Source organism: Copadichromis virginalis, linkage group LG4, assembly GCF_057382275.1.
Source record: "Copadichromis virginalis isolate Kocher_CV1m ecotype Utaka linkage group LG4, C_Virginalis_male_GT1.1, whole genome shotgun sequence".
Classification (NCBI taxonomy): domain Eukaryota; kingdom Metazoa; phylum Chordata; class Actinopteri; order Cichliformes; family Cichlidae; genus Copadichromis; species Copadichromis virginalis.
Window position 1 is genome coordinate 36,836,571 of NC_140621.1, and position 27,753 is coordinate 36,864,323.

Genomic DNA, 27,753 nt, shown 5'->3' on the forward strand with positions numbered 1-27,753 from the left:
GCCTAAACAGAGAAGTCCAGACCTCCCTCTCCCCAGTCACCTTGTCGTTCCCAGGGTTAGAAAGATATCGTCTCTCCAGCGTGTCCTGGGTCTTCCCCGGGGACTTCTCCCAGTGGGACATGCCTGGAACACCTCACCCAGGAGGCATCCTTGTCAGATGCCCAAACCACCCCAACTGGCTCCTTTCGAGCAGGCTAAGCTCCTCACCTGATCTCTAAGGGAGGCCAGCCCCCTTTCAGAGGAAGCGCATTGTATCCGCTCACTCTACACCATGAAGGACAGGTACAGCATCCAGATCACTAATCCGTCTGCCGATCTCCCCTAAGCAAGACCCAGTGATGAAACCAAACCAGAAAAACGCCATTCTGAATACTACATCAGGCGCAATGGTTAGCACTGTTGTGAGGTTCCTAGTTTGTATCCCAGCTTGAGCATGTTCTCTGGGTTCCTCTCACAGTCCAAACACCTGCTTGTCTGTTAGACCTGTGACAGACAGGAGTACAGCTGGGATAGGCTCCACCCCCCCATGCCCTTTGTCTGGATGGACAGATGATGTAAACAGTTCATGGTAGGCCAGAGTGAGGTTTTTAGGTTGACTATTATGAGATATGCACAATCGCGGCAAAATCAGTTTAAAATTTTAGCTTGGAGCCGCAGTTAGCAGCTACATGCAGCCTTTTATTGCCTCGCCCCCTATCACAGCTGGAATAGGCTCCAGCACCCCCGCAACCCTGAAAAGGATAAGCAGAAGCGAATGGATGGATGTTATGGGATGTCTTTCAATATGAAACTGGCTGCAATTAGTCCACATCAGCTCAAAACCACAAGAATCATCACCTGTACAAACCAGTGTCACGGCAAAACATGTAATAGCCTTGCCAGTCCACTGTGTGCAGTTCACACTTTGGTTCTCCAAAACTTGAAACGGACACGCCTGCAGAAGTAGCATTACCAGATAGAAAATATAGTTAAATCCATGAAGACAGTGGCAAAACAATAACCAAAAACGCACATACCGGTAAGTCCACGGTCCTTAAATGCTGGAAACGATCTAGCTGTATTTTCATGTAAATGCGTTAATGTCTATTTAAACACACACTCGTGATTAGCTTCATTTTGGCCTGAAATTAAAATCTCCCTCTGCTGCACGCATGTCCTCAGGCAAAGCATGAAACGTGATATCATGTTCCCATCGAACACCTGTTCATGTTACCTGTGGTGACTCACCTGAGCCCTAATCCAGGAAGCAGATTCATTAAAACAGAGTTTAAAAACAAACTCTGCTGGTCTCAGTTCAGCAACCAGAGTCGTAGGTTCACCCTGAGTGACAGACCGCCATCATCAGTGGAGCTCAGATACCAGGATACTGTTGTGATCGCAGAATGAATAAGTTTGATTCAAATCCGTCTATGGTCACCTTCAAGATCAGATGAAGCTGAATCCTGACCTTTGACCTTAAATCTAACAATCTGATCAGGTCATTGACGGCAACAGACTCAACATCTGTTCAAGACAGCTGAACAGCCTCGTGGCAAATGCTACGCTAATGTTTCTACTGTCATCTAATGCCAGCTTCACTCACAGAGCAGTTAAAGGTCAGAGGTCAGCCACAGTTTCACATCGATAAACCTATAGTGTGAAGAGAAATGTTTTTGGTTACAAACGTGAAGAAGAGTTCACCGATCTGAGTCATTACCTGTTACCATGGTAATATTAGCAAACTCAGTTTTAGCTGAACTTGCTTCCTATAAAAGGACTCTGGGCTCTGACTGGCTACAGAGGAAGCAGACAACAGTGGGCGGGGTTTAAATGTTTATTGATTATTACCATCAGGATGGAAAACAAAACAAAAGAAAAATATTAAAAACAAAACAAAAAAAACCCAGCTGTGATGACATGACAGGAAGGAAGTGTCAGGGGGCGGGGTTTCAGGGCACCAGCAGTCCGTTTCAGCCAACAGGAGGATGGGGAGAGAGGCGGAGCTAAACTGAAGGTCTGTCATTGCCTAGGAACAGTACGCCTCTGGCCAATCAAAACAGGGGAGGGACTGGCTCAAGCCAGGGTTGGGGCGGAGCCAAAGGGCGTGGTTAAAGAACGTCATCACTCTCGGCCGTGTGGAGCTGCGTGTCGTCGGCGTCCGTCATGATGCTGCTGTCCTGACTGTCGTCCACCTCGGCTGCTGGAGGGAGACAGGTTAGACCTTTTTTTTTTTTTTTTTACAAATAAACTCGGAATAAGCTGACAACAGAATTCAATAAGTAACGTTTCCAGAAGAACGTGAAAGATCAAAATGAATCTGGATAATGTGTGTGTGCTAAAATAATGAACGGTTAGAAAGACATCAGCACATTTCAAACTAGTGACTGCAGAAGCAGAAGGCTTCCGCTCCTGCTGCTCTGCTCTCACTTGGCTGCGTTCAGCCACGCTTCCCTCGTTGCTCATCAGTTCCCGGCTCACTCACACGCTCTGCTCAACATCCCATCTTGAGCCGTGCAGTAGTTACTCATCTCTTATATTTATTTATCAATCACAGCTAGCTTGGTGTGGCTTGTGTTACAGTTCATTGTCAAATGCTTCATGTCAAAATGTGTGTAAACAATCGTGTTGCTAGGCACCCGTCGGGCCGCAGCAGCAGTTTTTCATTTCTGTGGGGTGGAAATGACGTCCTCGATGTTTTCTTTCGCGTTTGATCCACACACTCCAAAATTCAGTATTTGTCAGAAAGCCCTGAAATATTTTATTTTAACAGAGATACAGAATCTTTAACCCTTGACGGACACACCGGTGTGTCCGCGTCACATGGCAACGCAGCCTCACCAAGTCTCCGTTTCCACTTGTGTTGAAAATTCAAACTGTAAACCTGACTTGGTGTTGATTGGCCGAGTAAAACCAGAGTTACGGGGAAAAACAAGATTTTCTAAGGACAATACTCGGACATGGGCCCAGGTGGACAACAGGAGGAGGGATACACCTGCAGGTGTCAGGGCTGTGACCTGCCCTGCTGCCCTGTAATGGACAGGAACGACTTTTTGGCACAAATCAGTTGTGTGGCGTCCTATTGTGACAGCTTCTGTAACGGGTTTAAATACATGCGTGGCCAAGGCCCTTGCTGCGTTTTTACATCAAGTTTATTGTTTGCAAGATTTCTACACACATTTTAAATTTACGTTTGTAATTCTGGAAATGATGTTAAACACGTTTACAGTTTTCTGCTGTGAAAACATGTTTGTTCTGTGAAGTGGTGCCGAACACAGTGATTCTACAGAAGAATCAAACCCAGGACCACAGACGGTAAAACGCCATCAACTAAACATGAGTGTGGACTACTTCCTCTCTGCATATGACATCACCAAACAGTGGCAACAGTGCGTACCTTCGTCCTCAGGCAGGTATCTCTTGTCGATGGCTTCCTTGATCTGGTTGTTGGCTCCTTTAGGGTCCAGGTCCATCGCCCAGCTGAAGTTCATCAGAGCCAGGTGAGTCTGCCCCAGCTTCTTATACACCTGAGGCACAGGTGTAACAGTCATCAGAACATTTATTCATCACTCAGGAAATTACGGGCTTACAGTTGCTCCAAGGATTGCTCTGACTAGCTGCTTAATTTCTCTGCACACCTGAACAGCTTTCAGTGATGACAGCGTTTCTGATGACAAAAAGAGGTCAAAGGTCACACTTACCTTTCCAATGAGGAAGTAAACCAGCGACTCTTTAGGAACAATCTGCTTCAGCTCCTCCAATTCCTGCAGAGCCGCCTGCACGCATGCACGCACCCACACACACACACACACACACACACACACACAGATCAGAGAGGCAGACAGCACAACAGTACAAGCGTCTAACAGCAGGGGGCGCTGTCTAAGTGGCGTGTGGCCTCCTGCTGTTGTCTGAGGTTTTCATGCTCCTTTTTTCCCTGCTCGTTTACATTGCAGTGAATGCTGCTGTCGCTCCCTTTCTGATGCCGTCAACCAATGAGAACTCAGCGTGCAGTCCACGCATCATGCATAGAAGAAGCCACATGTGACCACGATGGAGAAACATCAAAGCTCCTTTAAAATTAATCTGAGGTCAGACGCATGCGAACGTGGATGCTGCCTGCGAACGTGGATGCTGCCTGCGAACGTGGATGCTGCCTGCGAACGTGGATGCTAAACCGCAGACTGCATCTGTCTCAGCCGCACGGTCGCTGAACCGGCCCGCCTGCAGTCCAGACCTCTGGCCAGCTGACAACATCTGGAGCATCATGTAAGCAACAACAGGACGAAGCAGAGCCAGGACTGCTGAACAGCTGGAATCCTCCATCACAGGATGGAGGATTCCTCTCCAACATCACAGACTGATGTTAGAGAGGAAACACGGAGCTGTCCTACCTGCCCAGAGCATCCTTGTCAGATGCCCGAACCACCTCAGCTGGCTCCTTTTGATGTGGAGGAGCAGCGGTTCCCTCCCGGATGGCTGAACTTCTCATCCCATCTCTAAATGAGAGTCCAGCCACCCTTCAGAGGAAGCTCATTTCCACCGCTTGTATCCACGATCTCGTTCTTTCCATCATGACCTACAGCTTTTGACCATAGGTGAGGATAAGGACGTAGATACACTCAGCTCTCTGTTCACCACGACAGACCGGTATAGCGTCCGCGTCACTGCAGTACTAATCCATCTGTGGTTCTCCCGCTCCCTTCTATCAAACCCCAAGAGCCTGAGATACTTAAACTCCCCCACCTGGAGCAGGAGCTGTCCCTGAGTGGGCGCTGCACCCTTTCCTGGCTGAGGACCGTGCTGATTCTCATTCACGAGCTCATCAATTTATTAAAAGGATTCATTTTCTCAGTTTTAAGATTTGAAATGTTTTTATGTTTCTGTATGAATAACATGACTTCACACAGACAAAGGTCAAAGGTCATGCTTTATGTAATCTGATTACAGAACAGGGTTAGAACAGAAGAGTATTGATCAGGGAGTCACTGGCTCTGGGTTTTAATCCACAGAGCACTTTATGATGTCACACAGTTTCCTTCCGGTCAGCTTTCAGACCCTCAGTGTGTTTTCACACCAGCCGATTACATTCATCACAGTCAGTTCTGACAAGTATTGATTACCTTGTACTTGTCGTTGGCGAACAGGATGGAGGCTCTGTGGAACTTGCAGAGTGGGTTTTTGGGGTCGATACCGATCGCTCGGTTCAATGTTTCTAAGGCTGCATCAGACTTCTTCAGAGCATGCTGCACCTGCGTACACACACACACACACACACACACACACACACACACACACCAGAGGGTCAGTGCTACGAGCTAACAGCTCATCTGTTGCAGTCATTGCACTTCATTAGTCTCACTGGTCAGAAACCGGTTGATGTTTATTTGTTTGTCTCCTATGCGGAGAAGCAGCAGGTGGAAGTAAGGCTCTCACGAGATGACTGCTCGCTTCATGCCCCAAACCAAAATGGAGGATGCTGTAAAGCGGCTCATGGTGTCGTGACATCCCTTTCACACAGAAATCTTGTAAACATCTAAAAAATTGGAACTGTAACGGTTCATTCTGCACGTGCTCAGGTGCGCCTCCAGTGGGCGTGTGAAAACTTACCACTCCAATGTGGCAGAGCAGCACGGAGCTCTGAGGGTTGATGCTCAGGGCTTTCTTAAAGTGGATCTCAGCCAAGTTAAACTTCTCCTGTTTGTAGTAAATCATTCCCAGACCATACCTGCGCGCGCACACACACACACAATGAAGAAGATTAAAAACGATCATTACGGGTTAAAAAAAAAAAAAAAAAAAATTGGTGTCAGTGTCTATGAGTGTGGAGCAGGAGTGCGGCCCACAGACAGCTCACTATGGTGTTCAAGAAATATCTGCGTTTTTTTTAAATGATGAAGAAAAAGCTGCTGTGACAATAAAAACACGTTGTGTTACCTCACTGAGTAAGACTGTCGTTTAACTGTAGTCGTAAGAAAAAGAAAAATATCTGCGTGTGTTTGTGGTGAGCAGCAGGTCAAAGTTCATGTTCAGGCCTGTGGACCTGTGCGCACACAAAAACTTTGTATACAGTTGATTTTATGTAACAGTCAACACTGAACTGTAACTTTACTCTTTTACTCTGTGTTTTCATAACTTCTAACACGAGGTTTAAGTTTGAGACCTTTTGTGCTCCACTCTGGAAAACGACGACGGTGTAGGTTCTGCTCTCAGCAGTAAAGCTGCTCACATTCTCACTGGTTTATTCCCACATCTCTCTCTGCGTACCTTGTCTGTACCACTACACTTGCTGTCTCAGCATCTGCTTGTTTCTAAAGAGGCTACACCTATCAGGGAGAGCAGGGCCCCGTGGTGGAACCTTTATACATGTACTGTCAGTGGGCGTGGTCAATGTGGAGGCGGTATCAGTGTACCAGGCATTGTAGTGTCTGTTGTTGACTCTTATGGCGTTCCTGAAGCAGGCGAGCGCTCGGTCCAGCTCCTCTGTCAGAACGAACTCGTGACCCAGCAGAGTGTACGCATACGCGAAGCCCGGGTCCACCTGAGACGGGTACAGAGAGGGAGGGGCATCAGCTGACTCAGAACACAAAACCATTTCTGTACAGGTGAGGTGGCCCCAGCTGACCAGAGACCTTCTTCCCAGAATCAGTGCTTGTAACCGTGGCATACCTGGATGGCTCTCTGGAAGAACTTGATGGCGATGTCGTGCTCTCTCTGCAGGCTGAAACAGTTTCCTGCTACACACCAGGCCTGTAGACACACAGTACATGTGTCTCAGTGTCACACAATCAGTGGGTTTCTGACCTGGACAGGTGAGCTCCTTACCTCGGGACAGTTCTTGTCCATGTCGGTCAGATCTTTGGACAGCGCCGACAGGGCGACGTCTTTCTGCAGGTGCCACAGCGTGGTCGAGTAAATCTCCATCCCCTCCACTCTGTACGACTCGATCCTGCGCACCTCGCTGAACATACGCTCCGCCTACAAACACACATTGTCATGACAACGGACAAGCACCAGCAGTATCCAAATGAGGCTTCACCTGGACTGGAGGCAGTCTGCAGGTGCGCCATGAGATGACCACAAAGACACCGCCCCCTTCCTTATTTTTTCCCTCCCCATGTCTGTGACACAGATACGTTTCAGATAAAACTGAGTCCAGTGCCAGCGGTGCTAGTACAACCAATCTGAACACACCTGCGCTGTGTGCAAAGGTAACCGCCCCTGCTGTTAAATCACGATGAGACCACGTCAGCACGTCACACCACCATCTAAAGACAAAGTGAGGTGGTCTGAAAAATTGACGGAGACATTTCTACAGTCAGACGTGGTGGTGTGACGGTCTGGGGCTGCTGCAGCACCTGGACCACTCTCTGCCAGAATGTCCAGCCATCAGTTCACACCCTGAAGCTCAAGAGCACTTGGGCAGCAGGATGGTGATCTGAAACACACCAGCAACTCCACCTCTGATTGGCTCTCCAAAGAATCTGAACTCAAACAATCGGTCACTGACAGTCATCAGGTCAGGGAAGTTACTTTTGCACAGCACTGTGTATAGGTGAGTCGCAACCAATGTTCCCTCTGATGTTTCATGTGTCTGAACACACAAACTCCCTGAGCGGACACTTGGACCACAGTGAGCAACAGCAGACGTGTTACATGGTTTATTAAAATAATCAAATTACAGCATTTACATTTATATTAGACTACTTTTAATTAACTGCTTTAGCCCACTTACAATGAAAATTAAAAAAAAACAAATCTTGTTCATGACCTGTAGCATGTTAACACTATTGGAAGTAAAAAATAACTCCAATTTTGAAAACACAACTTTCCTTTTCTTTTTTTTTTTTTTATAAAGCTCTGACTTGTATTGTGAGTCTGTGGTCTGGGAGAGAGTCTGTAACTCTGTCTGCAAAATACAGTAAATAATGACCAATGTTGGGCAATTAATTATGTAGTTACTTCTTCAAAAAAGTAACTGAGTTATACAAACAACGAAGTTTTTTGCAGCTGTTTACCTGAAAATACAGCCAAGGCGTTTTTTCAACAAACATTTCAAACTATTTACAGAACAATCAGCTGTTCTGCATCAAATCTGATGCCACACAAATTATTTGTGCCGCTCCAAAAATAATTTCTGTCCACTATGAGATGAAGGAGAACAACAGCCTGATACCTGCAGGCCTGTGTGCGTTACCTGTGTGTACTCGGCCAGCTCGAAGTAGCCCTTGCCGATGTGCGTGAGGACCCAGCCGGTGTTGTAGTGCTGGGGGGGCAGCGAGGTCAGGATGTTTATGGCTTCTCTACAATTGTACGAGCACAGCGCCAGGTAGCCCCGTCCCAGTTCCCGTAGCAACGCCATTATGCTGTCTGAAAACATAACAGGTGCGTCACATAAACTGTACTTACTGCATTGATTACAGCAGCCCTGGAGGAGGCGGAGCCTGGAGGCCGAGCCTGGAGGCGTACCTGCGGCGGCCCTCTGGTACTGTGGGATCTTTGTCTCAGGTAGACTCAGGCTGGGATCCAGTCTCAGGATGTCCAGGCTCTCGTTCAGGTTGGTGCTGTTGGACGTCTTCGCCGATTTACACTTCGTCTTCCTGTTCGGGATCTTTGTCGGGAACTTCATCTTCAGCTTCTTACTGTTCTCCTGCAGAGAGGAGAAGGACAGTCAGGAGGAAGGCTGGAGGCACCAAACAGGTGCTACTACAGCATGTAGTGGTTAGATTTAACTTACTACTACAGTGAGTACTACAGTGAGTACCTTGGCAGTAGAGCTGGCGCTTGTAAACAATCTGGAGCTTCTTCTGGGCTGAACATTTGGCGGCCCCGACATGCTGGGACTGAGGACCTGAGGAGAGCCACTGAGACACAGACAGGTGATCAGAGGTGGACACACTGGTACCTGCAAGTCCATCAGAGGTGGTAAAGTGAAATTACGAGTCATCATATACAATTTTCAGCTTCTCATCTTCCTCCTGAAGATCACCTAAAGAAGATCAAAGCAGCTGAAGGGCCGACACGTTTGGATCATCGGGCAGTCGGAACTGATCCCTGCTGTGCAGCAGGTCCTGTGATTGGCTGCCATAGTTACCTGCTGTGAGGTGCAGAGGTCTGCGATTGGTTGAAGGGGATGGGGAGAACGTCTCTGCTGTTACCGCTCTGACTGAAGACAGACTTGGACTGACTGATCCTGGAAACAGCCTGAGATGGAGAGACAGGTACAGGTGAGCAGAGGAAGAGGGGTGGATATCATCCTACGGCTAGGGACGGTTTGTGTTTCTCAAAGGGAATGATGTAACTTCCTGTGAGGTGAACAGGAAGTGTTTAACCTGTACTAGCCTTGTTGTGAACATTACTGGGGTCAAGAAGAAAAACTGAAACATGTCATTGTTGTCATTTATTTCAGAACCACTGAGTTAGGATTAAGGTCAAAGGTGTTGACAGGAAGTCCCTTATTTTGAAATGCAGTGTTAAGTGCGAGCCATTTGATGATGTTATGAAGGTTACGTGTGAAGTATGACAGTAATGTGCTTCTTGTTTGTCACATCTCTGTTATTATTCAAAGCTTCGACATAGCTGACTGGTGACCAGCAGGGGGCGACTCCTGTCTGTTACATGAGCAAACATCTTCCTGATTGGCTCTTTTCAGCTCCAGAACTCAAAGGTGAAATCACAGACACTCCTGTCTGTTTGTGTGTGTCTGTGCTGTTACCTTCTTGCTGGGGGCTGTAGTTTGTGTTTCCATAGTGGATGAATAGTTCTGTAGATATGTGGGGTCTCCTGGGCTGGGATCCAAGGGCAGGATGCCAAAGCTACACATACACACACACACACAGTTTGTAAACACACTTCCAGCTGCAAAGGTAAGACTCCAACTCACCTGTGCAGGTGTTGTACTCACCTTGGCGTTAGTGGGCTGAGGGCTGCAGGACCTCCAAGTAAACTCCGCCCACTCTTGGGCTTGTTCTGTTTAGCTAAAAGTGAGCCAGCTGACGCCATAGAAACCGTGTTCCCCAATAAGGAGCCGGTGTCTGGAGAGATGAGGGAGGAGTCGATGTAGGAGACGGACAAATCAGACGCCAGCTTTCCGTTTGACGATTCCAGATTCAGACGATTCAACTCCTAAAAAACAAAAACGCTGTCAGCTGCTCATGGGTCAAAGCTCAAACAGCCGCACTGCAGGTGCATTTGTGTTGCTCACCAGCGTGTCCTGTGGCGTCTCCATGAGGGCGGTGTCTAATCTATGGGAGGAGTTCTGGGCAGGGCTTACAGATGGTGGAGGTGGGGCAATGGAGCAGTTCTGTAGCGAGGACAACCTGAACACCTGATCTGGGTCTGGTTTCTCTCCTAAAACACAAAGCATCAAGTGTAATTGAAGTCACGTGGAGCCTGACAGTGCTCATGACTCCACAGGAGGATGTGTGCGTTACCTAGGTGACAGAGGTTCTGGAAAGGCGACCAGAGGAACGGGTTGAGAGTTAGACTCCTCTGAAAACACTCGGCACCTTTGGCAACACGATCTGTCTTACTGCTCACAGAGAGAGAGAGAGAGAGAGAGAGAGACAGGTGAGTCAGCAGAGCATCCTCACCTGTGGAGCGCAGGTGAGTTTGGTTCTTACCAGTAAATGTGCCCCAGTAAAGATAGCGTGAAAGAGGCGGAGTCTCCAAACTCTGTGATGATGTCATCCTGACTCTTCTGTTTGTTCAGCACACCACCAATCAGAACCTGCTCTCCTTCCGCCAGCCTGAGAGACAAAGAGGCGGGGTCAGAGAGGCGGGGTCCGAATGGACTCTATTTCCTGAAGTTTATCATTTCTGACTACTTTTACATTTACCTCTGTGTGTGTGTGTGTGTGTGTGTGTGTGTGTGTGTGGCCATGTGTTCTTACTTGCTGAGCTCCACGCAGCACTTTGCCAGCAGGAATCGAACCTGTGGCGTGGAGCAACTGTGAGCCTTCAGCAGCCGGTAGGCTTTGTAGGGCTTCCCCGAGCGATAATAACATGTGGCCAACAGATAAAGCGCCTCCTCTGACCTCACTGACACACACAGGTGAGACACACGGGTGAAAAACAGGTACTGACAGGAGTGTATGTGGACACACAGACAGGTGTTACCTTCAGCGTAGAGCCTCTCTGCGAGGAAAACAGCGTCCAGGTAGGCGTAGTGGTTCAGAGCCTGCCACACTGCAGCCTGACAGAGACAGATAAGTGAGGCGCAGCTGGGAGGGGCAAGTCATCTTACAACAGGTCACATGATAAACTGTCGGGGTCCACAGCAATGCGCTGGCCTCAGGTGTGCCCGACATTCATTTGACTCTTTATGAGCTCATTGGTACCAGAGGCACTGAATCGAAGAGTCACGTCATCACTGCCACGGTGGATCACGGAGCTCGCTGAAGTTAGCTTCCTGAAGTTAGCCACGTATGCTAGATGAGCATACCACATAACATTAACTTGTCGGCCACGCTGGACATGTAATAATCCTGAAACAGTGAAAAACCTGCTAAACATGTAGATGTAGCTAGGGCTGGGTGATATGGCTTAAAATCCATATCGCGGTATAATTTGAAGCATATGCGGTAACAATACATGTTGCATATATTCTTTTCTTCTGTATAACGTATTTTACACACTATAAGGCACAATTAAAATCCTTTCTCAAAAATTGACAGTGCGCCTTTTCTATGAATTCTGGCTGTGCTTACTGACCTTGAACCGAATTTATGTGGTACACGCTTTAAAATCTGTCAAAAATGTTTCAGTCCAACTTTGGTAAGCTACGAAGCCGCACGGCTTGAGGGATTGTCGGAGCATTACGGCTGCCGTAGTCAGGTCCCAAAGTCACACAAATACTGCGGCATCACTGAGAGTTAAAAACTGTCTAAATTCTTCCATCTTTAATAAAATGATCAGCGTTGCTGCTTTACCAGGTGTAACAATTAAGTTCAACATCCAGGCATCCATGAAAACAGAATTTATTACATTTAACGGAGTTAGAAGTTAGCTCGCTAGTTTCCACCTAAGCATGATATAGCATGTTCTGACTGAGAGATTAATAAAAAAAATTCAAACGTACAGCTCTGCTGTCACTTCCAACATAAAGTAAGACAGAAAATTAAACAGCAGTGATGTTTGTAGGTTTACTGAAGTTGGGCTAGCTGGTATATAATGATGTGCTACGTGATCGCTAGCAAAACAGTTAGGTTAGCATAACATAAACAGAGTGAAGCTGGAGGATGACCGCTAACTTTTTTCCATTCGATAAAATTTAGCGTGAGGGTTCCTGCTGGTCAGGAACAAATGCAATCGCATGGCAGGATGCTGTAAACGGACCAGAACAACTGAGATAATCCATCCACAATACGAGGTTAGTCATTAATATACTGCAACAACATGGGAACAGAGCAGCTGCAGAGAATTCGGCATTAATGAATCAATGGTATGGAAGTGGAGGAAGCGCAGTATAATTTGCAGATGATGTTGTTTGCAGACGCTGCAATGCTTTCGACCAAAACAGGCGCAGCTCGATGACACCATCAACATACGCTATCGCGTATATAGTCAAACTCTCTACCGTTGGCCAAATTTATATGGTTTCTACCGTATACGTTTATACCGCCCACGCCTAGATGTAGCTAAAGTAAATAAACAAGTGTAAATAGGCTGTCGCAACAAGCATCTTGCTCACTATGTGGAGCAAGACTTTGTTCAGTGATGCTGTGGAGTGTATCCCTGCCCGACTTCATGTCACACAATTTTCACCACGTTACCGACAAACCCTCAAATGACAGTGGACGAGATATGAATTTTCATGCTTATCAGTCTTTTGTGTCACGATAACAAACCTCAGTTACCGGGTCAAGTGTCCACGCTCATTGCTCAGGTACTTATTTACCTGATTGTATGTTTTTATTTCAAGAAGTTAACTAGGGTTGGAAAAAAAAAAAGATTTCCTGATTCAAATCGATTTTAACTTGAATAACGCACTATCGAAGAATTAAATCCTGACATCGATTTTTAAATATAAATGTGTTTGAAACTCCAGAATCAGCTTAAAGCTCACAAAAGAAAGACCAGGTCAACGATTCCACTAAAACGTGGAAACACGTTCACCTGACGGCACGGACACGGCGCTGAAAGCCGACGCCTCACAGGTTTCGTCTACGACCAAGATAGCCTCCCGTGTCCCCCAGCTCTGTGGAGTGTTTTATACAGGCCTGTATCAGGGTCAAATTCAAGCACCTTTTAAGGTTCATTTTCAAGGACATTACCAAAAAAAAAAATAGATGTTTCACGTCACATCACCTCAGTAAGACCATGTGAAATTTAAAGCAAAACACCCTCGGCTTAAACACCTTTGTTAAAAAGCAACTCAAAACACACATTTAGCTTAAAATTAAGATGTGGAAATACGAACAAATTAACTTGTTAGAGATATTCATCTCCTGTTGGAAACAACAACCCAACAAAACAAGAGACCTGTACCAAACACCACAAAATAACACACAGTCAGGCCAGATGAAAAAGTCTTCTTTACTGTGTGACACTCAACATAAAAATGTAAGATGTTTAACTACACTGCTGTGTGTATTATTGTTGAAGTCCTAAATGATCACCTTGAAAGTGTTTGTGCTAATAACATCATGTATAGTAAACAGGCAGGGAGAAAAGCTCAGGCAGGGAGAAAAGCTCTGACTGGGAGGGGCTGTGGACACATGACTCACTCAGTTCATTCGACATAGGAGACTTTAAGAATGCACGAGCATCGAAAACCTGTTCATTTAATCTATCATCTGTAATATTAATATGTACAGCCATCATGTATCATCTCCCTTAAATAAGCAGGCAGCCTTAAAGTATGAAACATATGTGTCTCCTGATAGTGCCCAAAGGCCTCAGTGTGAGCTTGTTTCATGTGTAGGTGCTCACAATAAACACGTTTTGAATGAAGGCCGGGGAACTTCGGGAGCACAAAAACGTGTCAACTCTGTGCACGTATGAATCGTATTACCATTGTTTCCCCCTGAGGTGTTGCCAAAGACACAGAGTTACATAAATCACCATAACTAACTGTGTAGCGCTGCTGTATTGCATCACACTCAGTGAACTTCAATCATTTGTCCAGTGAGTTTAATAGTTAGCAAAAAAATAATAATAACTTTAAAAATTAGCATGCGTAATGTAATACTCAAACACTCATTAAAACGGCAACCTGGAGTAATGTTAGTGCACCCACCCATGTTGGGGGGGGGGGGGGGGGGGGGGGGGGCAAACTGACATGCAGAGGTGCAAGCAGCCCCAGGCGGACAAACTTGCGACTGATTTTATGTCTCTATGTGATAAGAAAAGTATTCAGACAGTTATTTGTGCTGAATGAAAAACAGTTTGCAGCTGTTTTAAGCACCACAACCGAAATCTTTAAACCTTGAAAAGACATTAAAGTCCACGAATTTTCAAGGGTTTCAAGCACCTGCATGAACTCTGTTCGTAAACTGTTGATGATGAGTCTGCACATTCAGTGAGAAACTGAGATTACCCATAATGCATCACTGAACGACACAGGAAATCTTTTCTGCCTGTGGATATAACTGAACTCCCTCCACCTAACACACAGCTCACAGTGCAGCAGCAACAGCCTTTTGCAGTAAAATAACAAAGTTTCCAGGTTAGAGTAAAATCTTGATCGTGTATATTTCACCTCTGTAATATTTATAACTGAGCTATTTCTTATATTTTGTAAACTTTATAAAATATTGTCATTTGTCTGTTACTGTTATTGTCCTGAAGCGACTGTAAACTAGGGTTGGGCGATTGGAAGAATCTATCGATTATCAGCCTATTGCCCATCGTTTTGATTTATTTGCCCATGAGTAAGTTTGCCAATAATGATGGCGCTAATAGATCCTATCAACAGAAAAAACAGCCCCCTCCTCAGAGAGCGCCAAATCCTTGTTGACAGAGCTGCAGAAGCTGCTGATAGCCTAGCATTCTCAGCCAGATGGTGAACACGCACATGCTCATGCCAGTTAGTCTTTGTCTTTTATCCTGTCTTCCTTCTCTCACCCCAACCAGTCTCTGTATCTATGAAGCGCCTTGAGGCGACTTTTGTTGTGATTTGGCGCTATATAAATAAAATTGAATTGAATTGAAAGTAGAGCTGGGCGATATAAGATTTTTTCATATCACGATATGTTTTTTTCATTTCAGGCGATAACGATATCTATCACGATATATTCAAATTCAAATTCAAATTTTATTTGTCACACACACACAACCATACACAGTATGACATGGGGGTGAAATGCTTGTAGCTGTACAATGCCCGACCATTAAATGACAGAAGAAAAGTTCTACAATATTTACAATTTACTACAAAAATTTACAAATTAACTTAGGAATTTACAGTAAAGAATGTGCAAATAGCAGAAGACATTATAAAGATAAGGATTATAAATTATAGGAATTATAGGATTATAGGAAATGTGTGGTGGTGCGTGTGGTGACGTGTGTGAGAGTCCAGTCTTATAGTGACGTGTTTGGGAGAGTCCAGTCCTACACCTGGTTCAGGGCCCGAATAGCCTGGGGGAAGAAGCTCCTCTTCATTCTCTCTGTTTTGGCCTTAAGGGAGCGGAAGCGCTTCCCAGACCTCAACAGTGAGAAGAGTCCATTGTTGGGATGGGAGAGGTCCATCATAATCTTCCTAGCTTTGGACTTGCACCGCTTGGTGTAGATGGACAGCAGGTCAGGGAGCTCTGATTGAATGATGCGTTCTGCCGAGCGCACCACCCTTTGCAGATCTCGTCTGTCCTGCTTGGTGCTGTTCCCAAACCAGGTGCAGATGTTTGACGTCAGGACGCTCTCGATGGTGCAGGAGTAGAAGTTCTTGAGCACCTTCAGTGGCAGATGGAAGTCTCTAAGTCTTCTGAGGAAGAAGAGACGCTGACGGGCTTTCTTAACCAGGGTGTTGATGTGGCAGGACCATGACAGGTCCTGAGTGATGTGGACACCCAGGTATCGGAAACTGTCCACTCTCTCCACTGGCGTGCCACTGATGATGAGGGGTTTGTAATTCCTCGCCTGCTTTGTAGTGAAGTCCACGATCAGCTCCTTAGTCTTGCTGATGTTTAGGAGGAGGTTATTCTCCTGGCACCAGGTCTCCAGGTTCCTAATCTCCTCCAGGTAGGCCGTCTCGATGTTGTCGGAGATCAGGCCCACAACAGCAGTGTCGTCAGCAAACTTGACAATGGAGGTGGTGTCGGATGTGGCTACACAGTCATAAGTGTACAGTGAGTACAGCAGGGGGCTTAAAACACAGCCCTGAGGCACTCCAGTGCTGAGTGAGATGGAGGGGGAGACTTGTTTCCCACCCTCACTGTTGGGGTCTGTCTGTGAGGAAGTTGAGGATCCACTGACACAGTGATGAGCTGAGTCCTAGATCCGTCAACTTGGTGAAAAGCTTAGAGGGAATTATTGTGTTGAATGCTGAACTGTAGTCCACGAACAGCATCCTAACATAATTCCCTCTGCCAGTGTCCAGGTGACTCAGGGATGTGTGGAGCAGGTGAGATATGGCATCGTCTGTGGAACGATTAGTCCGGTAAGCAAACTGAAGTGAGTCGATGGTGGGAGGAAGTGAAGAAGTGATGTGATCTCTCATCAGTCTTTCAAAACACTTCATCACAATTGAAGTCAGTGCTACTGGACGGTAGTCATTGTGGCAAGCGGGCTGTTGTTTCTTTGGAACAGGGACAATAATGGACCGTTTGAAGCACGTGGGAACCACAGCTTGGGCCAGGGAGAGGTTGAAGATCTCCGTGAACACCGGTGCTAGTTGATCAGCGCAGGCTCTAAGGACCCGGCCAGGGATTGCATCTGGTCCTGCTGCCTTCCTGGTGTTCACCCTCCTGAAGGTGTTCCTCACGGCATGCTCTGTGATGACGAATGCATTTTCTTCACTGGTGCACTCCGAGCGCGCGCAGCCGTTTGTTGTTTTAATTGCTGCGGCGTCGAAGCGAGCATAAAACGTGTTCAGCTCATCAGCCAGTGAAGCATCGGCATTCATCATTGAAGAAGCTGGTCGTTTATAGTCCGTTATAGTCCGCAGTCCTTTCCACAGGCTCCTAGAGTCGCACTGTCGTAGCTGTGACTCTAGTTTTTCCCCGTAGCTCCGCTTTGCCTTTCGGACCACGCTGCGCACGTTGTAGGACGCAGCCTTGTATAGGTCCATATTACCGGAGACAAGCCCTTCATTGTAGGCAGCGGTGCGTGATCTCAGAGCGTCGCGGATGTTTTTATCCACCCACGGCTTCTGGTTGGGAAACGTTCGGATGATAGTTCTTTCTGCTGTGTCGTCCGCTAGTTTCCCGATAAATCCCACAACCGCTTCCGTAAACATGTTGATGTCATCAGAGCTGCGCCGAAACATGTCCCAGTCTGCGTCATCCAGTGCGTCCTGCAGCGCGGCCACCGATTGGTCCGTCCAGCGAGCGACCTCCCTCCTGATTGGTGGTTGCTGCTTTAGCCTTTGTTTGTAAGCAGGTATGAGGAAGATGGCGGAATGGTCCGATTTTCCAAATGCCGGCAGGGGTTGAGCCTTGTAACAGTTCTTGAACGGGGTGTAGCAGTGGTCTAATGTCCTCGTGCCCCGGGTGGGGCAGTTGATGTGCTGGTGAAGGTTGTGAAATGTCCGTTTGAGATTCACTCTGTTAAAATCTCCCATAACAATGAGTGCGGCATCTCGGTGAAGTGTTTGTTGATGTGTGAGAGCCTCATGTAGCTCACATAAGGCAGTGTCCGAGTCCGCGTGAGGCGGAATGTAAACAGTTCAGGCAATGACCGCAGTGAATTCCCGAGGGAGATAGAAAGGGCGACACTTAACGATCAAAAGCTCCAGATTGGGCGAGCAAGAGCGTGTGAGTGGGGAGATGTTTGTGCTGTCGCACCATCTGTTGTTCACCATCAAACACACTCCACCACCTCTTTTCTTCCCCGACTCCATTGTCCTGTCCATGCGGTAAACCGAAAAGAACCCCGTCGGCTGCACGGCATGGTCTGGTATCGCTGGGTTCAGCCAAATAACTATATTTGTAAGATTTAAATGTGTCGTTGCTCACAAGTAATTTCCCATAATAAGTTCAACAGGGTAGATGTACTTAAGGAACATGAGACTTTTTCAGATAAATAAAGGCAAATATTGCAAACTACACAAAAGGCAGCCGCTAAAGCGTTTAAGTTTCAAAATAGAACAAATGAAACAGACTAAATTGTCAATTCCACTTAGAACCAAAATATTAATTCTAAAAATAAATCTTAGTTTGTTTTACAGAAGAACAGACAAAACTGACTAACTTTTGTCAATATCAAATAAACTGAGAACTAAAAGGAAATTCTCAATCTCTCCTTGTTGTATAGCTGAGCTTTTCAAACAGTTTTAACAGTTACTTTAGTCTGACAAAAGCCGAATGACGAATTAGCGCTTCCAGTCAGAGACTGAGGCTACGTCCACACGTACACGGGTATTTTTGAAAACGGAGATTTTCCGTTTTCATTTTAAAAAATAATCCCGTCCACACATAAAGGCAGAAATGAAGGAAAACGCTGCTATGAACATGCCAAAGCAGCAGGTGGAGCTAGATTCCTAACCGTGCAGAAATGTTGGCCAATCAGAAGTCTAGAAGCCTCGGTGGGAAAAAGTAAACAAAGCTGGGGCATAGAAGCAGAACCGAGCCGTATGTGTGGAGGGACAGTAACTGTGTGTATATGTAAGCATTTAAACACTGCAGAGAGTAGAATTAACAGTAACAGTATTGTAGAAATTCATTTCACCGAAACAATAACGTGGCGCACAGTGTGACGTCAAAAAATGCGCACACCTTTGACGTTGCGTTTTCTCCGTTTTTCTAGTCCACACGTAAATGCAAAAACGGAGTTTTAGAAAATATCCACCCTGGCCGGAGTTTTTAAAAATCTTCGTTTTCAGTGACCAAAAACGCCGTTTACGTGTGGACTAAAGGTGCAAACGCATAGAAAAATCTGCGTTTTCAAGAATGCCCGGGTACGTGTGGACGTAGCGCATGCACCAGTTTATTGTATTTCCAGACTTGCTTTCGGCACATTTACAGTGCACGCTACTCTGTTTTTTGTCAGACTTGAAATAGCCGAAATACCTTCACACTACGGAACTTCTATGGCTCTTCCGTTCGACAATCTCTCCGGCGTTGGAACCATCATCTGTTTTCTCTTCGGTAACGCTCGGTTGATTTTTCTAGTCTGCACACTCATTTCCTCCATTACCCGGGCGGTACGGTGGCTGGCTGCTTCCCAAACAAATACACATGTGGCTTGGCACTTGTGCTGTACGTAACAAGTCACGTGACATGACGCTGCGGCTGTGATTGGTTCGGCTCTGCGCTACTTAATTTGGATTGGCTGTTCTTTTTTTTTTTTTCAAAGAGGAGAAGAGCGGCGAGGTCTATTGCGATAGTTTAATTTTTCTATCGAGAAAAAGTTATATCGCGATACATATCGTTATCGTTCTATCGCCCAGCTCTAATTGAAAGTTAGCCGCGTTTGAGAGCTTTGCTTGCACTAGGGCTGGGCCATATTATACCGTTCACGGTAATACCGGTATAATGTTAGGCAACGATAGGAAAATGAAATATCGCGATAGAATGGGAGTAAAACACGCATGCGCAGTGCCTTTGTTTTCATACGCACATGGCCGATTGTTGAGTGAAACAGATGAACCAGAATTCGTTTGTAAAAATGGTGCAACTTCAGTGATGTGGAACTGGTTTGGTGTTTGTCCGTCAGATACACGACAAAGCACATTTTTTTGCAGAACATGCAAGCAGCCGTCGTTATTGTCGTATTTGTCGGACTAAGATGCTCTTAAATCTGGGAGTAATCTGGGTCCTAAACTCCATATATTTCAGGTCAAACGAACACTGCAGCATCACTGAGAGTTAAAAACTGTCTAAATTCTTTCATCTTTAATACGATCAGCATTGCTGCTTAACCAGGTGTAACTATGAAGTTTAACTTCCAGGCATCCATGAAAACAAAATTTATTACATTTAACGGAGTTAGGAGCTAGCAGGAAGCTAGCGGAAGTTAGCTCGCTAGTTTCGCTAGTTACCTAAGCATGATATAGCATGTTCTGACTGAGAGATTTCTGAAAAAATTCAAACGTACAGCTCTGCTATCACGTCCAACATAAATGAAGACAGGAAACTAAACAGCAGTGACGTTTGTAGGGTTACTGAAGTTGGGCTAGCTGGTATATAATGATGTGCTACGTGATCGCTAGTGACACAGCTATGTTAGCATAACATAAACAGTGAATCTGGAGGACGAACACTAACACTTTTCCACTTATAAAAGTTAACGTTAAGGTTCCTGATAATTAGAGACAAATGCAATCGCATGGCAGGATACTGTAAACGGACCAAACTTCAGTCAGGAGAACTGAGATAATCCATCCACAATACAAGGTTAGTCATTAATATACTGCAACAACATGGGAATAGAGCAGCTGCCAGAGAATTCAACATTAATGAATCAATGGTACAGAAGTGGAGGAAGCAAGAAGAATGAGTTTAATAAAGTTTGATTTATCTGACTGCTTTGTTTCGCTTAATGTGCCTTATAATCCCGTGCACCTTATGGTCCGAAAAATACGTACTGCACACTGCAGTTTAATGTTGCAAAGCACCTCTTTTTAACTTCAGTGGATATTATACATGGTTATGCTCAGGATATGTCAGACCATTTCTACTGGAAATGCCTTTTGGTTAAACTTTAAGCAAGGAATTTGCCGTCCTCGGCTACATCTGCTTCGCTGCTTCTTACCCTCTCTACGCTCTTTATGGACCTTGGCATTGTATTTTTTTATCCTTTTAGTTGTATGCGCATCTAATGGCTGTGCACTGATTACATACGACAGGCAAACACTTTTAAATCTAAGACTCTCTCATTCCTCTCGGCCTGATCCTTGCTGGAACCTGAGTGACGCCACCGCGCCCCAACCGGACCCTCCGACCGGCTTCCTCCACCTACCTATTCCGAATCTACACAAGAAACGCTATAGGAAACGCGGTAGAAGGAGCGGCCGTCGCGTTCGCTTCAGGCTCTACTTTAAAGCCAGAGCCACAGGCTACCCACATGCCAGCCTGGATATTTTATCTTCTTTCCCTCCTTCCCAGGAGCGCTCTGATGCTAAGTTGCTCACCCACCGTTGGATCTGCTTGGCCGACCACGAAGTCTACCCTGCGATTCCTGTGGCATGTTCTCCTGCTCGGGTTTGGATAACATCGCTCCGACGCGGCGTTTGCCGAAGCAACCTAAGTGTCCTACGACGCACCACCCGTGGCGACTTAGCCCCTAGGATACGGATGGCATTGCTTAATGTCAGGTCGCTGGTCAATAAGACCTTTCTTTTAAATGACTTCATCTCCACTAATGGGATTGATGCCTTATTCCTGACTGAAACCTGGATTCGTCCTGGTGAGTTCATCCCTTTTACTGAACTTCTTCCGTCGGACTGTGTTGCTTTTAGCTCACCAAGGCTTACTGGTAGGGGTGGCGGCGTAGCCTCGGTTTTTAAGAATTCGTATGCAGTTCGGCAGCTACCCTCACCTACCTACTCTAGCTTCGAAGTCCAATTATTGGAGATGACTGCATCCACGACCACACTCTGCGTGGTGGTTTATCGACCGCCTAAATATAGCAAATATTTTATCACGGACTTTGCTGATCTCCTAGGCTCCGTTCTTTTTAAGTATGGTTGTGTTCTCATTGTCGGTGATTTTAACATACACACTTGCTGTAAGGATGACTCATTTGCTAAAGACTTCCTTGCCTTAACGGACTCTTTTAACCTGGCTCAGTGGGTTAATGACCCAACGCATGTTAAAGGACATACTTTGGACTTGGTTTTCTCATATGGTCTGGACATTTGTATCAAGGATATAAGTGACGCTGGGATCTCGGATCATTTCCCAGTTATATTTGATACTGGCTTATGCACTAATGAACTACATCCTGCGGCTCCCCTTCGCCCGCTACGTGTAATTAATGCTGAAGCGATGTCAAACTTCTCTATGTCTTTCTTGGATTCTGCATCTGTCACTCTCGACTGTTGTTCTTTTCACTCGGTTGATGACTGTGCTAATTCCTTCCTATCGCTGATTTCTTCAATCCTTGATACTGTTGCCCCCATTAAGATGAAGCGCCCTAGAACCTACTCTCAGTGTTGGCTTAGTGACACTACGCGCGCCTTACGTCGCGTGTGTCGGCGCGCTGAGAGAAGGTGGAAAAAAGATAAACTTCAGGTTTCCCATGACATGCTACGGACTAGCCGCTTAAAATTCCAAAGTGCTGCTAAAACGGCCAAAGCGTCCTTCTTGTCCAAAATCATCCTGGCCAATGACCATAACCCCCGTACCTTATTTAAAATTTTTAACTCTGTGGTTAACCCTTCCCCGGACATGCCTTTAATTCATTCTCAGGGTCTTTGTGAGCGATTTCAAACTCACTTTTTAAAAAAGGTCTCATCTCTTAAGTCCTCCCTTCCCCCTGCTTTATATCCTCTCCCCATTCCTGAGTGCATTTCAACTTTCCACCAGTTTGAGCCTGTGTCACTTTTGACTCTTAAGCGGCTAGTTGCTCAAATGAATAACACCAATACTGTGCTTGACATTCTTCCATCTTGTTTAGCTAAGGACTGTTTTGATGTAATCGGACCTAGTATCCTATTTCTTATGAACTTTTCCTTGCTCTCAGGCTGTGTTCCTTTGTCCTTTAAGCATGCTGTAGTCCACCCGATTCTTAAAAAAAGAAATTCTGACTGTTATGACCTTTCAAACTATAGACCGATCTCTAAGCTTTCGTTCTTGTCCAAGATCCTGGAGAGACTAGTTCTCTCCCAACTCCAGGCGTACTTGGACACGAACAATATTGCTGAGAAATTTCAATCTGCCTTTAAGCCATTGCATAGCACTGAAACAGCGTTGGTTAGAGTTCTTAATGATATTCTTGTAATCACTGATACTGGACGCTCTATGGTCCTAGTTTTACTGGACCTCTCTTCGGCCTTTGATATGGTAGACCATAACATTTTATTACTAAGACTTGAGCACACTGTGGGTATTAGAGGCACTGCCCTCGACTGGTTTAAATCATACCTCGCTGATAGATCCTTATCAGTTCACTTAGGCACCTTCTCCTCTTCCTCCGCTCCGGTCTGTTGTGGTGTGCCTCAAGGATCAGTTTTAGGCCCTATTCTCTTCTCATTGTATTTGCTCCCTCTAGGCACAATCTTTGAAAAATACAATATCGCCTTCCACTGTTATGCCGATGACATACAGATCTATTTTGAACTTACTGACGACCTTGCTGTGTCCCTGCACTACTTTCAAGAATGCATGCGGGAGGTCAAAGAATGGTTCCTGAGTAATTCCCTCGTTTTAAATGATAAGAAGACTGAGATTGTGGTGTTCAACAGTAAAATCCCTCGTGCCCAACTCTGTGCTGCCCTGGGTTCCTTTACTAGTTTTTCTTGTGACTATGTCAGTAACTTGGGTGTACTGCTGGATAGCTCGCTCAAACTCGATAAGCAAGTGTCTGCTGTAGTGAGATCTAGCTTCCACCAACTGCGCCTTATCTCTAAGGCTAGGCATTATATTCCGCATGAGGACCTGGAGAAGCTTATTCATGCTTTTGTGACCTCCAGGTTGGATTATTGTAACTCCTTGTACTATGGTCTTCCCTCTTCTCTTCTTCTTAAACTGCAAACAGTCCAAAATGCAGCAGCCCGCCTTTTGACTGGTACCAGGAAATTTTGCCATATTACCCCTGTCCTAGCTAGCCTGCATTGGCTGCCCATAAAGTACCGTATTCAATTTAAAATATTACTCCTTACTTTCAAAACTATTAATAAATTAGCGCCAAGTTATCTTAGTGAACTTCTCAAACCACATACTCCTGCTAGAACACTCAGATCTGCCACTCAACTACTTCTGACCCAACCCAGATCTCGACTGAAGTCCCGGGGTGACCGTGCGTTTGCTCTGGCTGCCCCGGTACTGTGGAATACCCTTCCTCTCGACCTCCGCGCATCTGACTCCATTGCACTGTTCAAATCACGATTAAAAACCCACTTATTCAATCTTGCCTTTCCCTCTAGTTAATATTTCTTTTATGATTTTATATCATGCACTTCTATGCTCATTTAAATTCTTGTTTGCTCTGTACCTGTTGCTTTCCTATGTATTAGTGACAGTTATCTGTTTGCATATTTAGTACTTGCTTTGGTCCTATTTCTATTATCCTCCTCCTATACTCTATTTTACTTGTTAAGCACCTTGGCATACCCTTGGTTTTTAAGTGTGCTTTATAAATAAAGTTTATTATTATTATTATTATTTGCACTGTTACATTTTTATAAAGCTTCAATGTACATAAAAACCAGCTTCTTGTTTAAGTGAAAATAAATGGAAGGTTGTCTTTTTGCGCTAGTAATGTTGTGGAGTTGTATTTTGTCTCGCATCAATTATATCGTTATCGCAAATTTTCAAATATATATCGTGATAAATATTTTTGGCCATATCGCCCTGCTCTAGCTTGCACTATACGTCTGCACAAGCAGCACACCGCTTTGGTTACATCCTTAGGTTTACGTCTTTCATCCCAAATAAGCGACATTATGACAAAGACGATTAACAACTAACCTATCAGGACCGGACTGAGCTACAATCCCTGAAATGTCTCTGTCAACGTATTCCAGGCAGTTTGTCCAAAGTTTGTTCATTCTGCGCTTCAGATGGGTTGAGAGCGTTACAAATTTTAGTCGCGTCAACACCGGATTAACGTGTTAACGCTGACAGACCAAATTTTTTGGGAAATTAGTTTGTCCATGTTTGGTCTTCACATCAGTCCGTGCATGATTACGTTGCTCCGCCCATCTTAATGACTGCGCATCCAAGAAATATGATCATCATCATCATCATGACATTTGTGACTGAGTCCCAAACCGAATCTGAGTCGGGACCTTTGAATCAGTTGTCGAAATCAGTGATGATCCCAGACCTGAGTCGACGTAGCTCAGTTGTGATTGATGACAGCGACTCTGAGGTGAACTGCCGAGTACAGCGCTGCTGTAAGTTTCTCTTCTCCTCACGGCCATATATGAGACTTCTTTTAAAGTGGATCTATCTCAGTGGCACTTAGGAAAATAAACTCTCGTGATGTGAGAACGTAATCAAACTGTTGATCAGAGGGAAATTAGTTTAAAGACACTACAGTCTAATGTTATCTGGCATGAGCTCGAGTCTGTCTTGCTTTGTTCACAGAAATAGGTTTCTAAACCAGCGGGGCCTGCGAAGCGCAGACCCAACAGACATCATGCTGTTGTTCAGCCATGTCTCAAACGCTCGCATGTCTGATCTGCCGACCGTAACTCAATGCGACAATGTTGAGATTAAATACATTCCTGTAGGATTTCTTATGTTAGAGCCCCAACTACAGTCCAGGAGTGAGGCTTAAGGTGAGGAGGAAGATCAGAGTTCAGAATCCAGAGCTCAAGGGCTCCAATAGGCATGACCCTCCAACTGCCCACCCTACCAAAGCCAGGTCAGGATAGGCTGAGCCACAGAGCGTGGAAGGACCACACCTGTCCTAACAGTAGGAGCCTGAGTGAGAAAAAGGAAATGATGTCAGAAAACATCAATGAAAAGTCAAGACAAGCCGAGGCTCTGAAGATGAGGACGCCGCTGAAAAGGAGGTGGGAGGAGTTAGAGTGTGGAGATTTGGGCCGTTTGAAGTTGGAAAAAGAAGCAAAGCCGCTCATTTCCATAGAGACAGCAGCGTTCTCACCACTTACGACACAACGGCACGCAGTGACATCATAAATGTATTTGCCCACTTCACTGTAACAACGCAACGACAGCAAGCAGAACAGAAAACATCCAACTTCAGTCACCGGCCCTCGTTACCAGACACACAGCTGCATAGATGTGTCTCACATCACCTCCACATGTGGAGACACGGACGAGCTTCTGTAAGCCTACTGTTTCCACACACACGTTGGTGTATCTGTGCAGCTTCTCAGATTGATTTTGCATTAAATCTGCATTATTTAGCCAGAACTCCTGGCTCAGTTTGCTGTGAGAAACAGATCTCCTCCCACACTCAGCTATAATCAGTGTATTTCAACAGTAAACACAAAGTTATTGATCAAACGCTGGTATTGTTCATTAGAAAGCTGAACGACTACCAGCAGTACAGGTTTACCTGACTGTAAACAGTTTTTGACTCCAGGTTAAAATAAAGGCTGTGTCACCTGTACCTGCTCACAGCGAGCCATACATAATCAATAGCCAATACCGTAGTTAGATCAACACTCTGTGTGCTGCCATTGGTCAGCACTCCAAACACACACCTGAGAGCATCATGTGAGACAGGACGTGTTTATGCCAGACTGTTATCGATGGGTCAAACTCAGGAAAGTTATTGATCAATACGCTGATCGATCACTGCAGCAGTTCCGTTACTGACGTCACTTCACTTTAACTCTGCAGTCACAGTTTACCCGAGTGAGATCACAAACACACCTGTGAGGAGACATTACCCATCAGTCCGCGGCTGACATGGCAGCTAACAGCTAACGGCGGTTCATGTTACCGGGCAGTTAGCTGCCATTAGCCTGTGTTAGCTGTGAGAGTCTAACGGCCGCGGGATACCTTCATCTGTTCTCTGATCTGCGATCAGACTCTGACATTAACAGACCCCGAAGGAACGGATTTGATCGTTTTATGAACTTTAAAGCAGAGTTCCTCCTCACTGAAGCTCCATTGAGTGCTAGCAACTGCGTTAGCTGCTAACCGAGTCATGCTAACACAGAACTCCATATGAAATCCAACAGTTTCTCTCGGCACTCTCACCTGCACACATCTTAAACTCCGTGATATACTTAAGAACATCGGGTCCTGTTCTATGACAAATACTGCTCACAGTCAGTGATCCACCCACAGTTGGTTCCGGTGAAATACTGACTTTAAAGAGTGTCTGTTCGCTCTCCGCGGGTCATTTCCCCTCAGCCGGACTCAGGCCTCTTCAGATGGACCTGCTCGGATTCCGGATTTATTTTAAAATTAGACAGTGTTCGTTTTTTGGATCTGAGCCCAAAAGATGTGCGGAACAAAACGAATCATGAAATATCAAATAAACTGACCAATTTCCCCTTTAATTAGATCGGAAATACCTGGAATCTTAATCTGACAAATCTTTAAAAGGTGTCTGGCATGACATATCTCAGCTGTACCGGGTGTAAATTAACAGCTCTGCGTGACCCGAACGGGCCGTGACAGAAGGTACTAACGACCACCAATAATCGCAGAAAACTCTCTCTGTGCCGTCAGCGGGCCTCTGTAGGGCCTGCGGCCGAGGAACAGCGCTCTCACCACGGATTGCACCCGCCGCTAAGGCCGGGCGCAGAGACAGGCACAAACTTCATACATGCTCCGCTCCCCACGCGTGACAACGAGCCAAAGATGTGTTTTCATACCTGGACAGGTTCCTGCAGCACCGTCATCCCGCTCTGAGACTCCTTCTGTCCGGTCCGGGGGTCTCTTTTCTCTCCGCTCTTTCTTCACTTGAGACTCAGGAGGAGCTGCAGCCGAACATTTGAACATACCGACCGTTAGCAACCGAGTACCGCCGAAGATACCCGAGGAGGGAAAATGCCGCGACGGACATGAGCGACTGTCAAACGGAGAA

The 27,753-nt window shown here is 45.8% G+C and overlaps 1 protein-coding gene across 3 annotated transcripts; it reads right to left on the reverse strand.

Moving 5' to 3' along the window:
* Positions 1-1,799: 1,799 nt before the first annotated feature.
* Positions 1,800-27,738, reverse strand: cdc27 (cell division cycle 27). Of its 3 annotated transcripts, none has more exons than XM_085455297.1 (20): positions 27,542-27,738; positions 11,095-11,170; positions 10,869-11,016; positions 10,599-10,724; positions 10,410-10,507; positions 10,181-10,326; positions 9,881-10,101; positions 9,692-9,791; positions 9,071-9,180; positions 8,741-8,840; positions 8,446-8,626; positions 8,174-8,346; positions 6,802-6,954; positions 6,646-6,726; positions 6,390-6,517; positions 5,587-5,704; positions 5,100-5,228; positions 3,678-3,752; positions 3,374-3,503; positions 1,800-2,179 (listed from the first exon to the last, which is right to left on the reverse strand). In XM_085455297.1, the coding sequence occupies exons 1-20, from the start codon at positions 27,566-27,568 to the stop codon at positions 2,088-2,090; spliced, it is 2,412 nt and encodes an 803-aa protein (XP_085311423.1). In that variant the 5' UTR covers positions 27,569-27,738; the 3' UTR covers positions 1,800-2,087. The 3 variants fall into 3 exon arrangements, with proteins under 3 accessions (XP_085311423.1, XP_085311422.1, XP_085311421.1); XM_085455296.1 differs by lacking the exon at positions 27,542-27,738 and adding an exon at positions 26,919-26,994 and having other exon boundaries at positions 1,800-2,176; XM_085455295.1 differs by lacking the exon at positions 27,542-27,738 and adding an exon at positions 26,919-26,993.
* Positions 27,739-27,753: the final 15 nt, after the last annotated feature.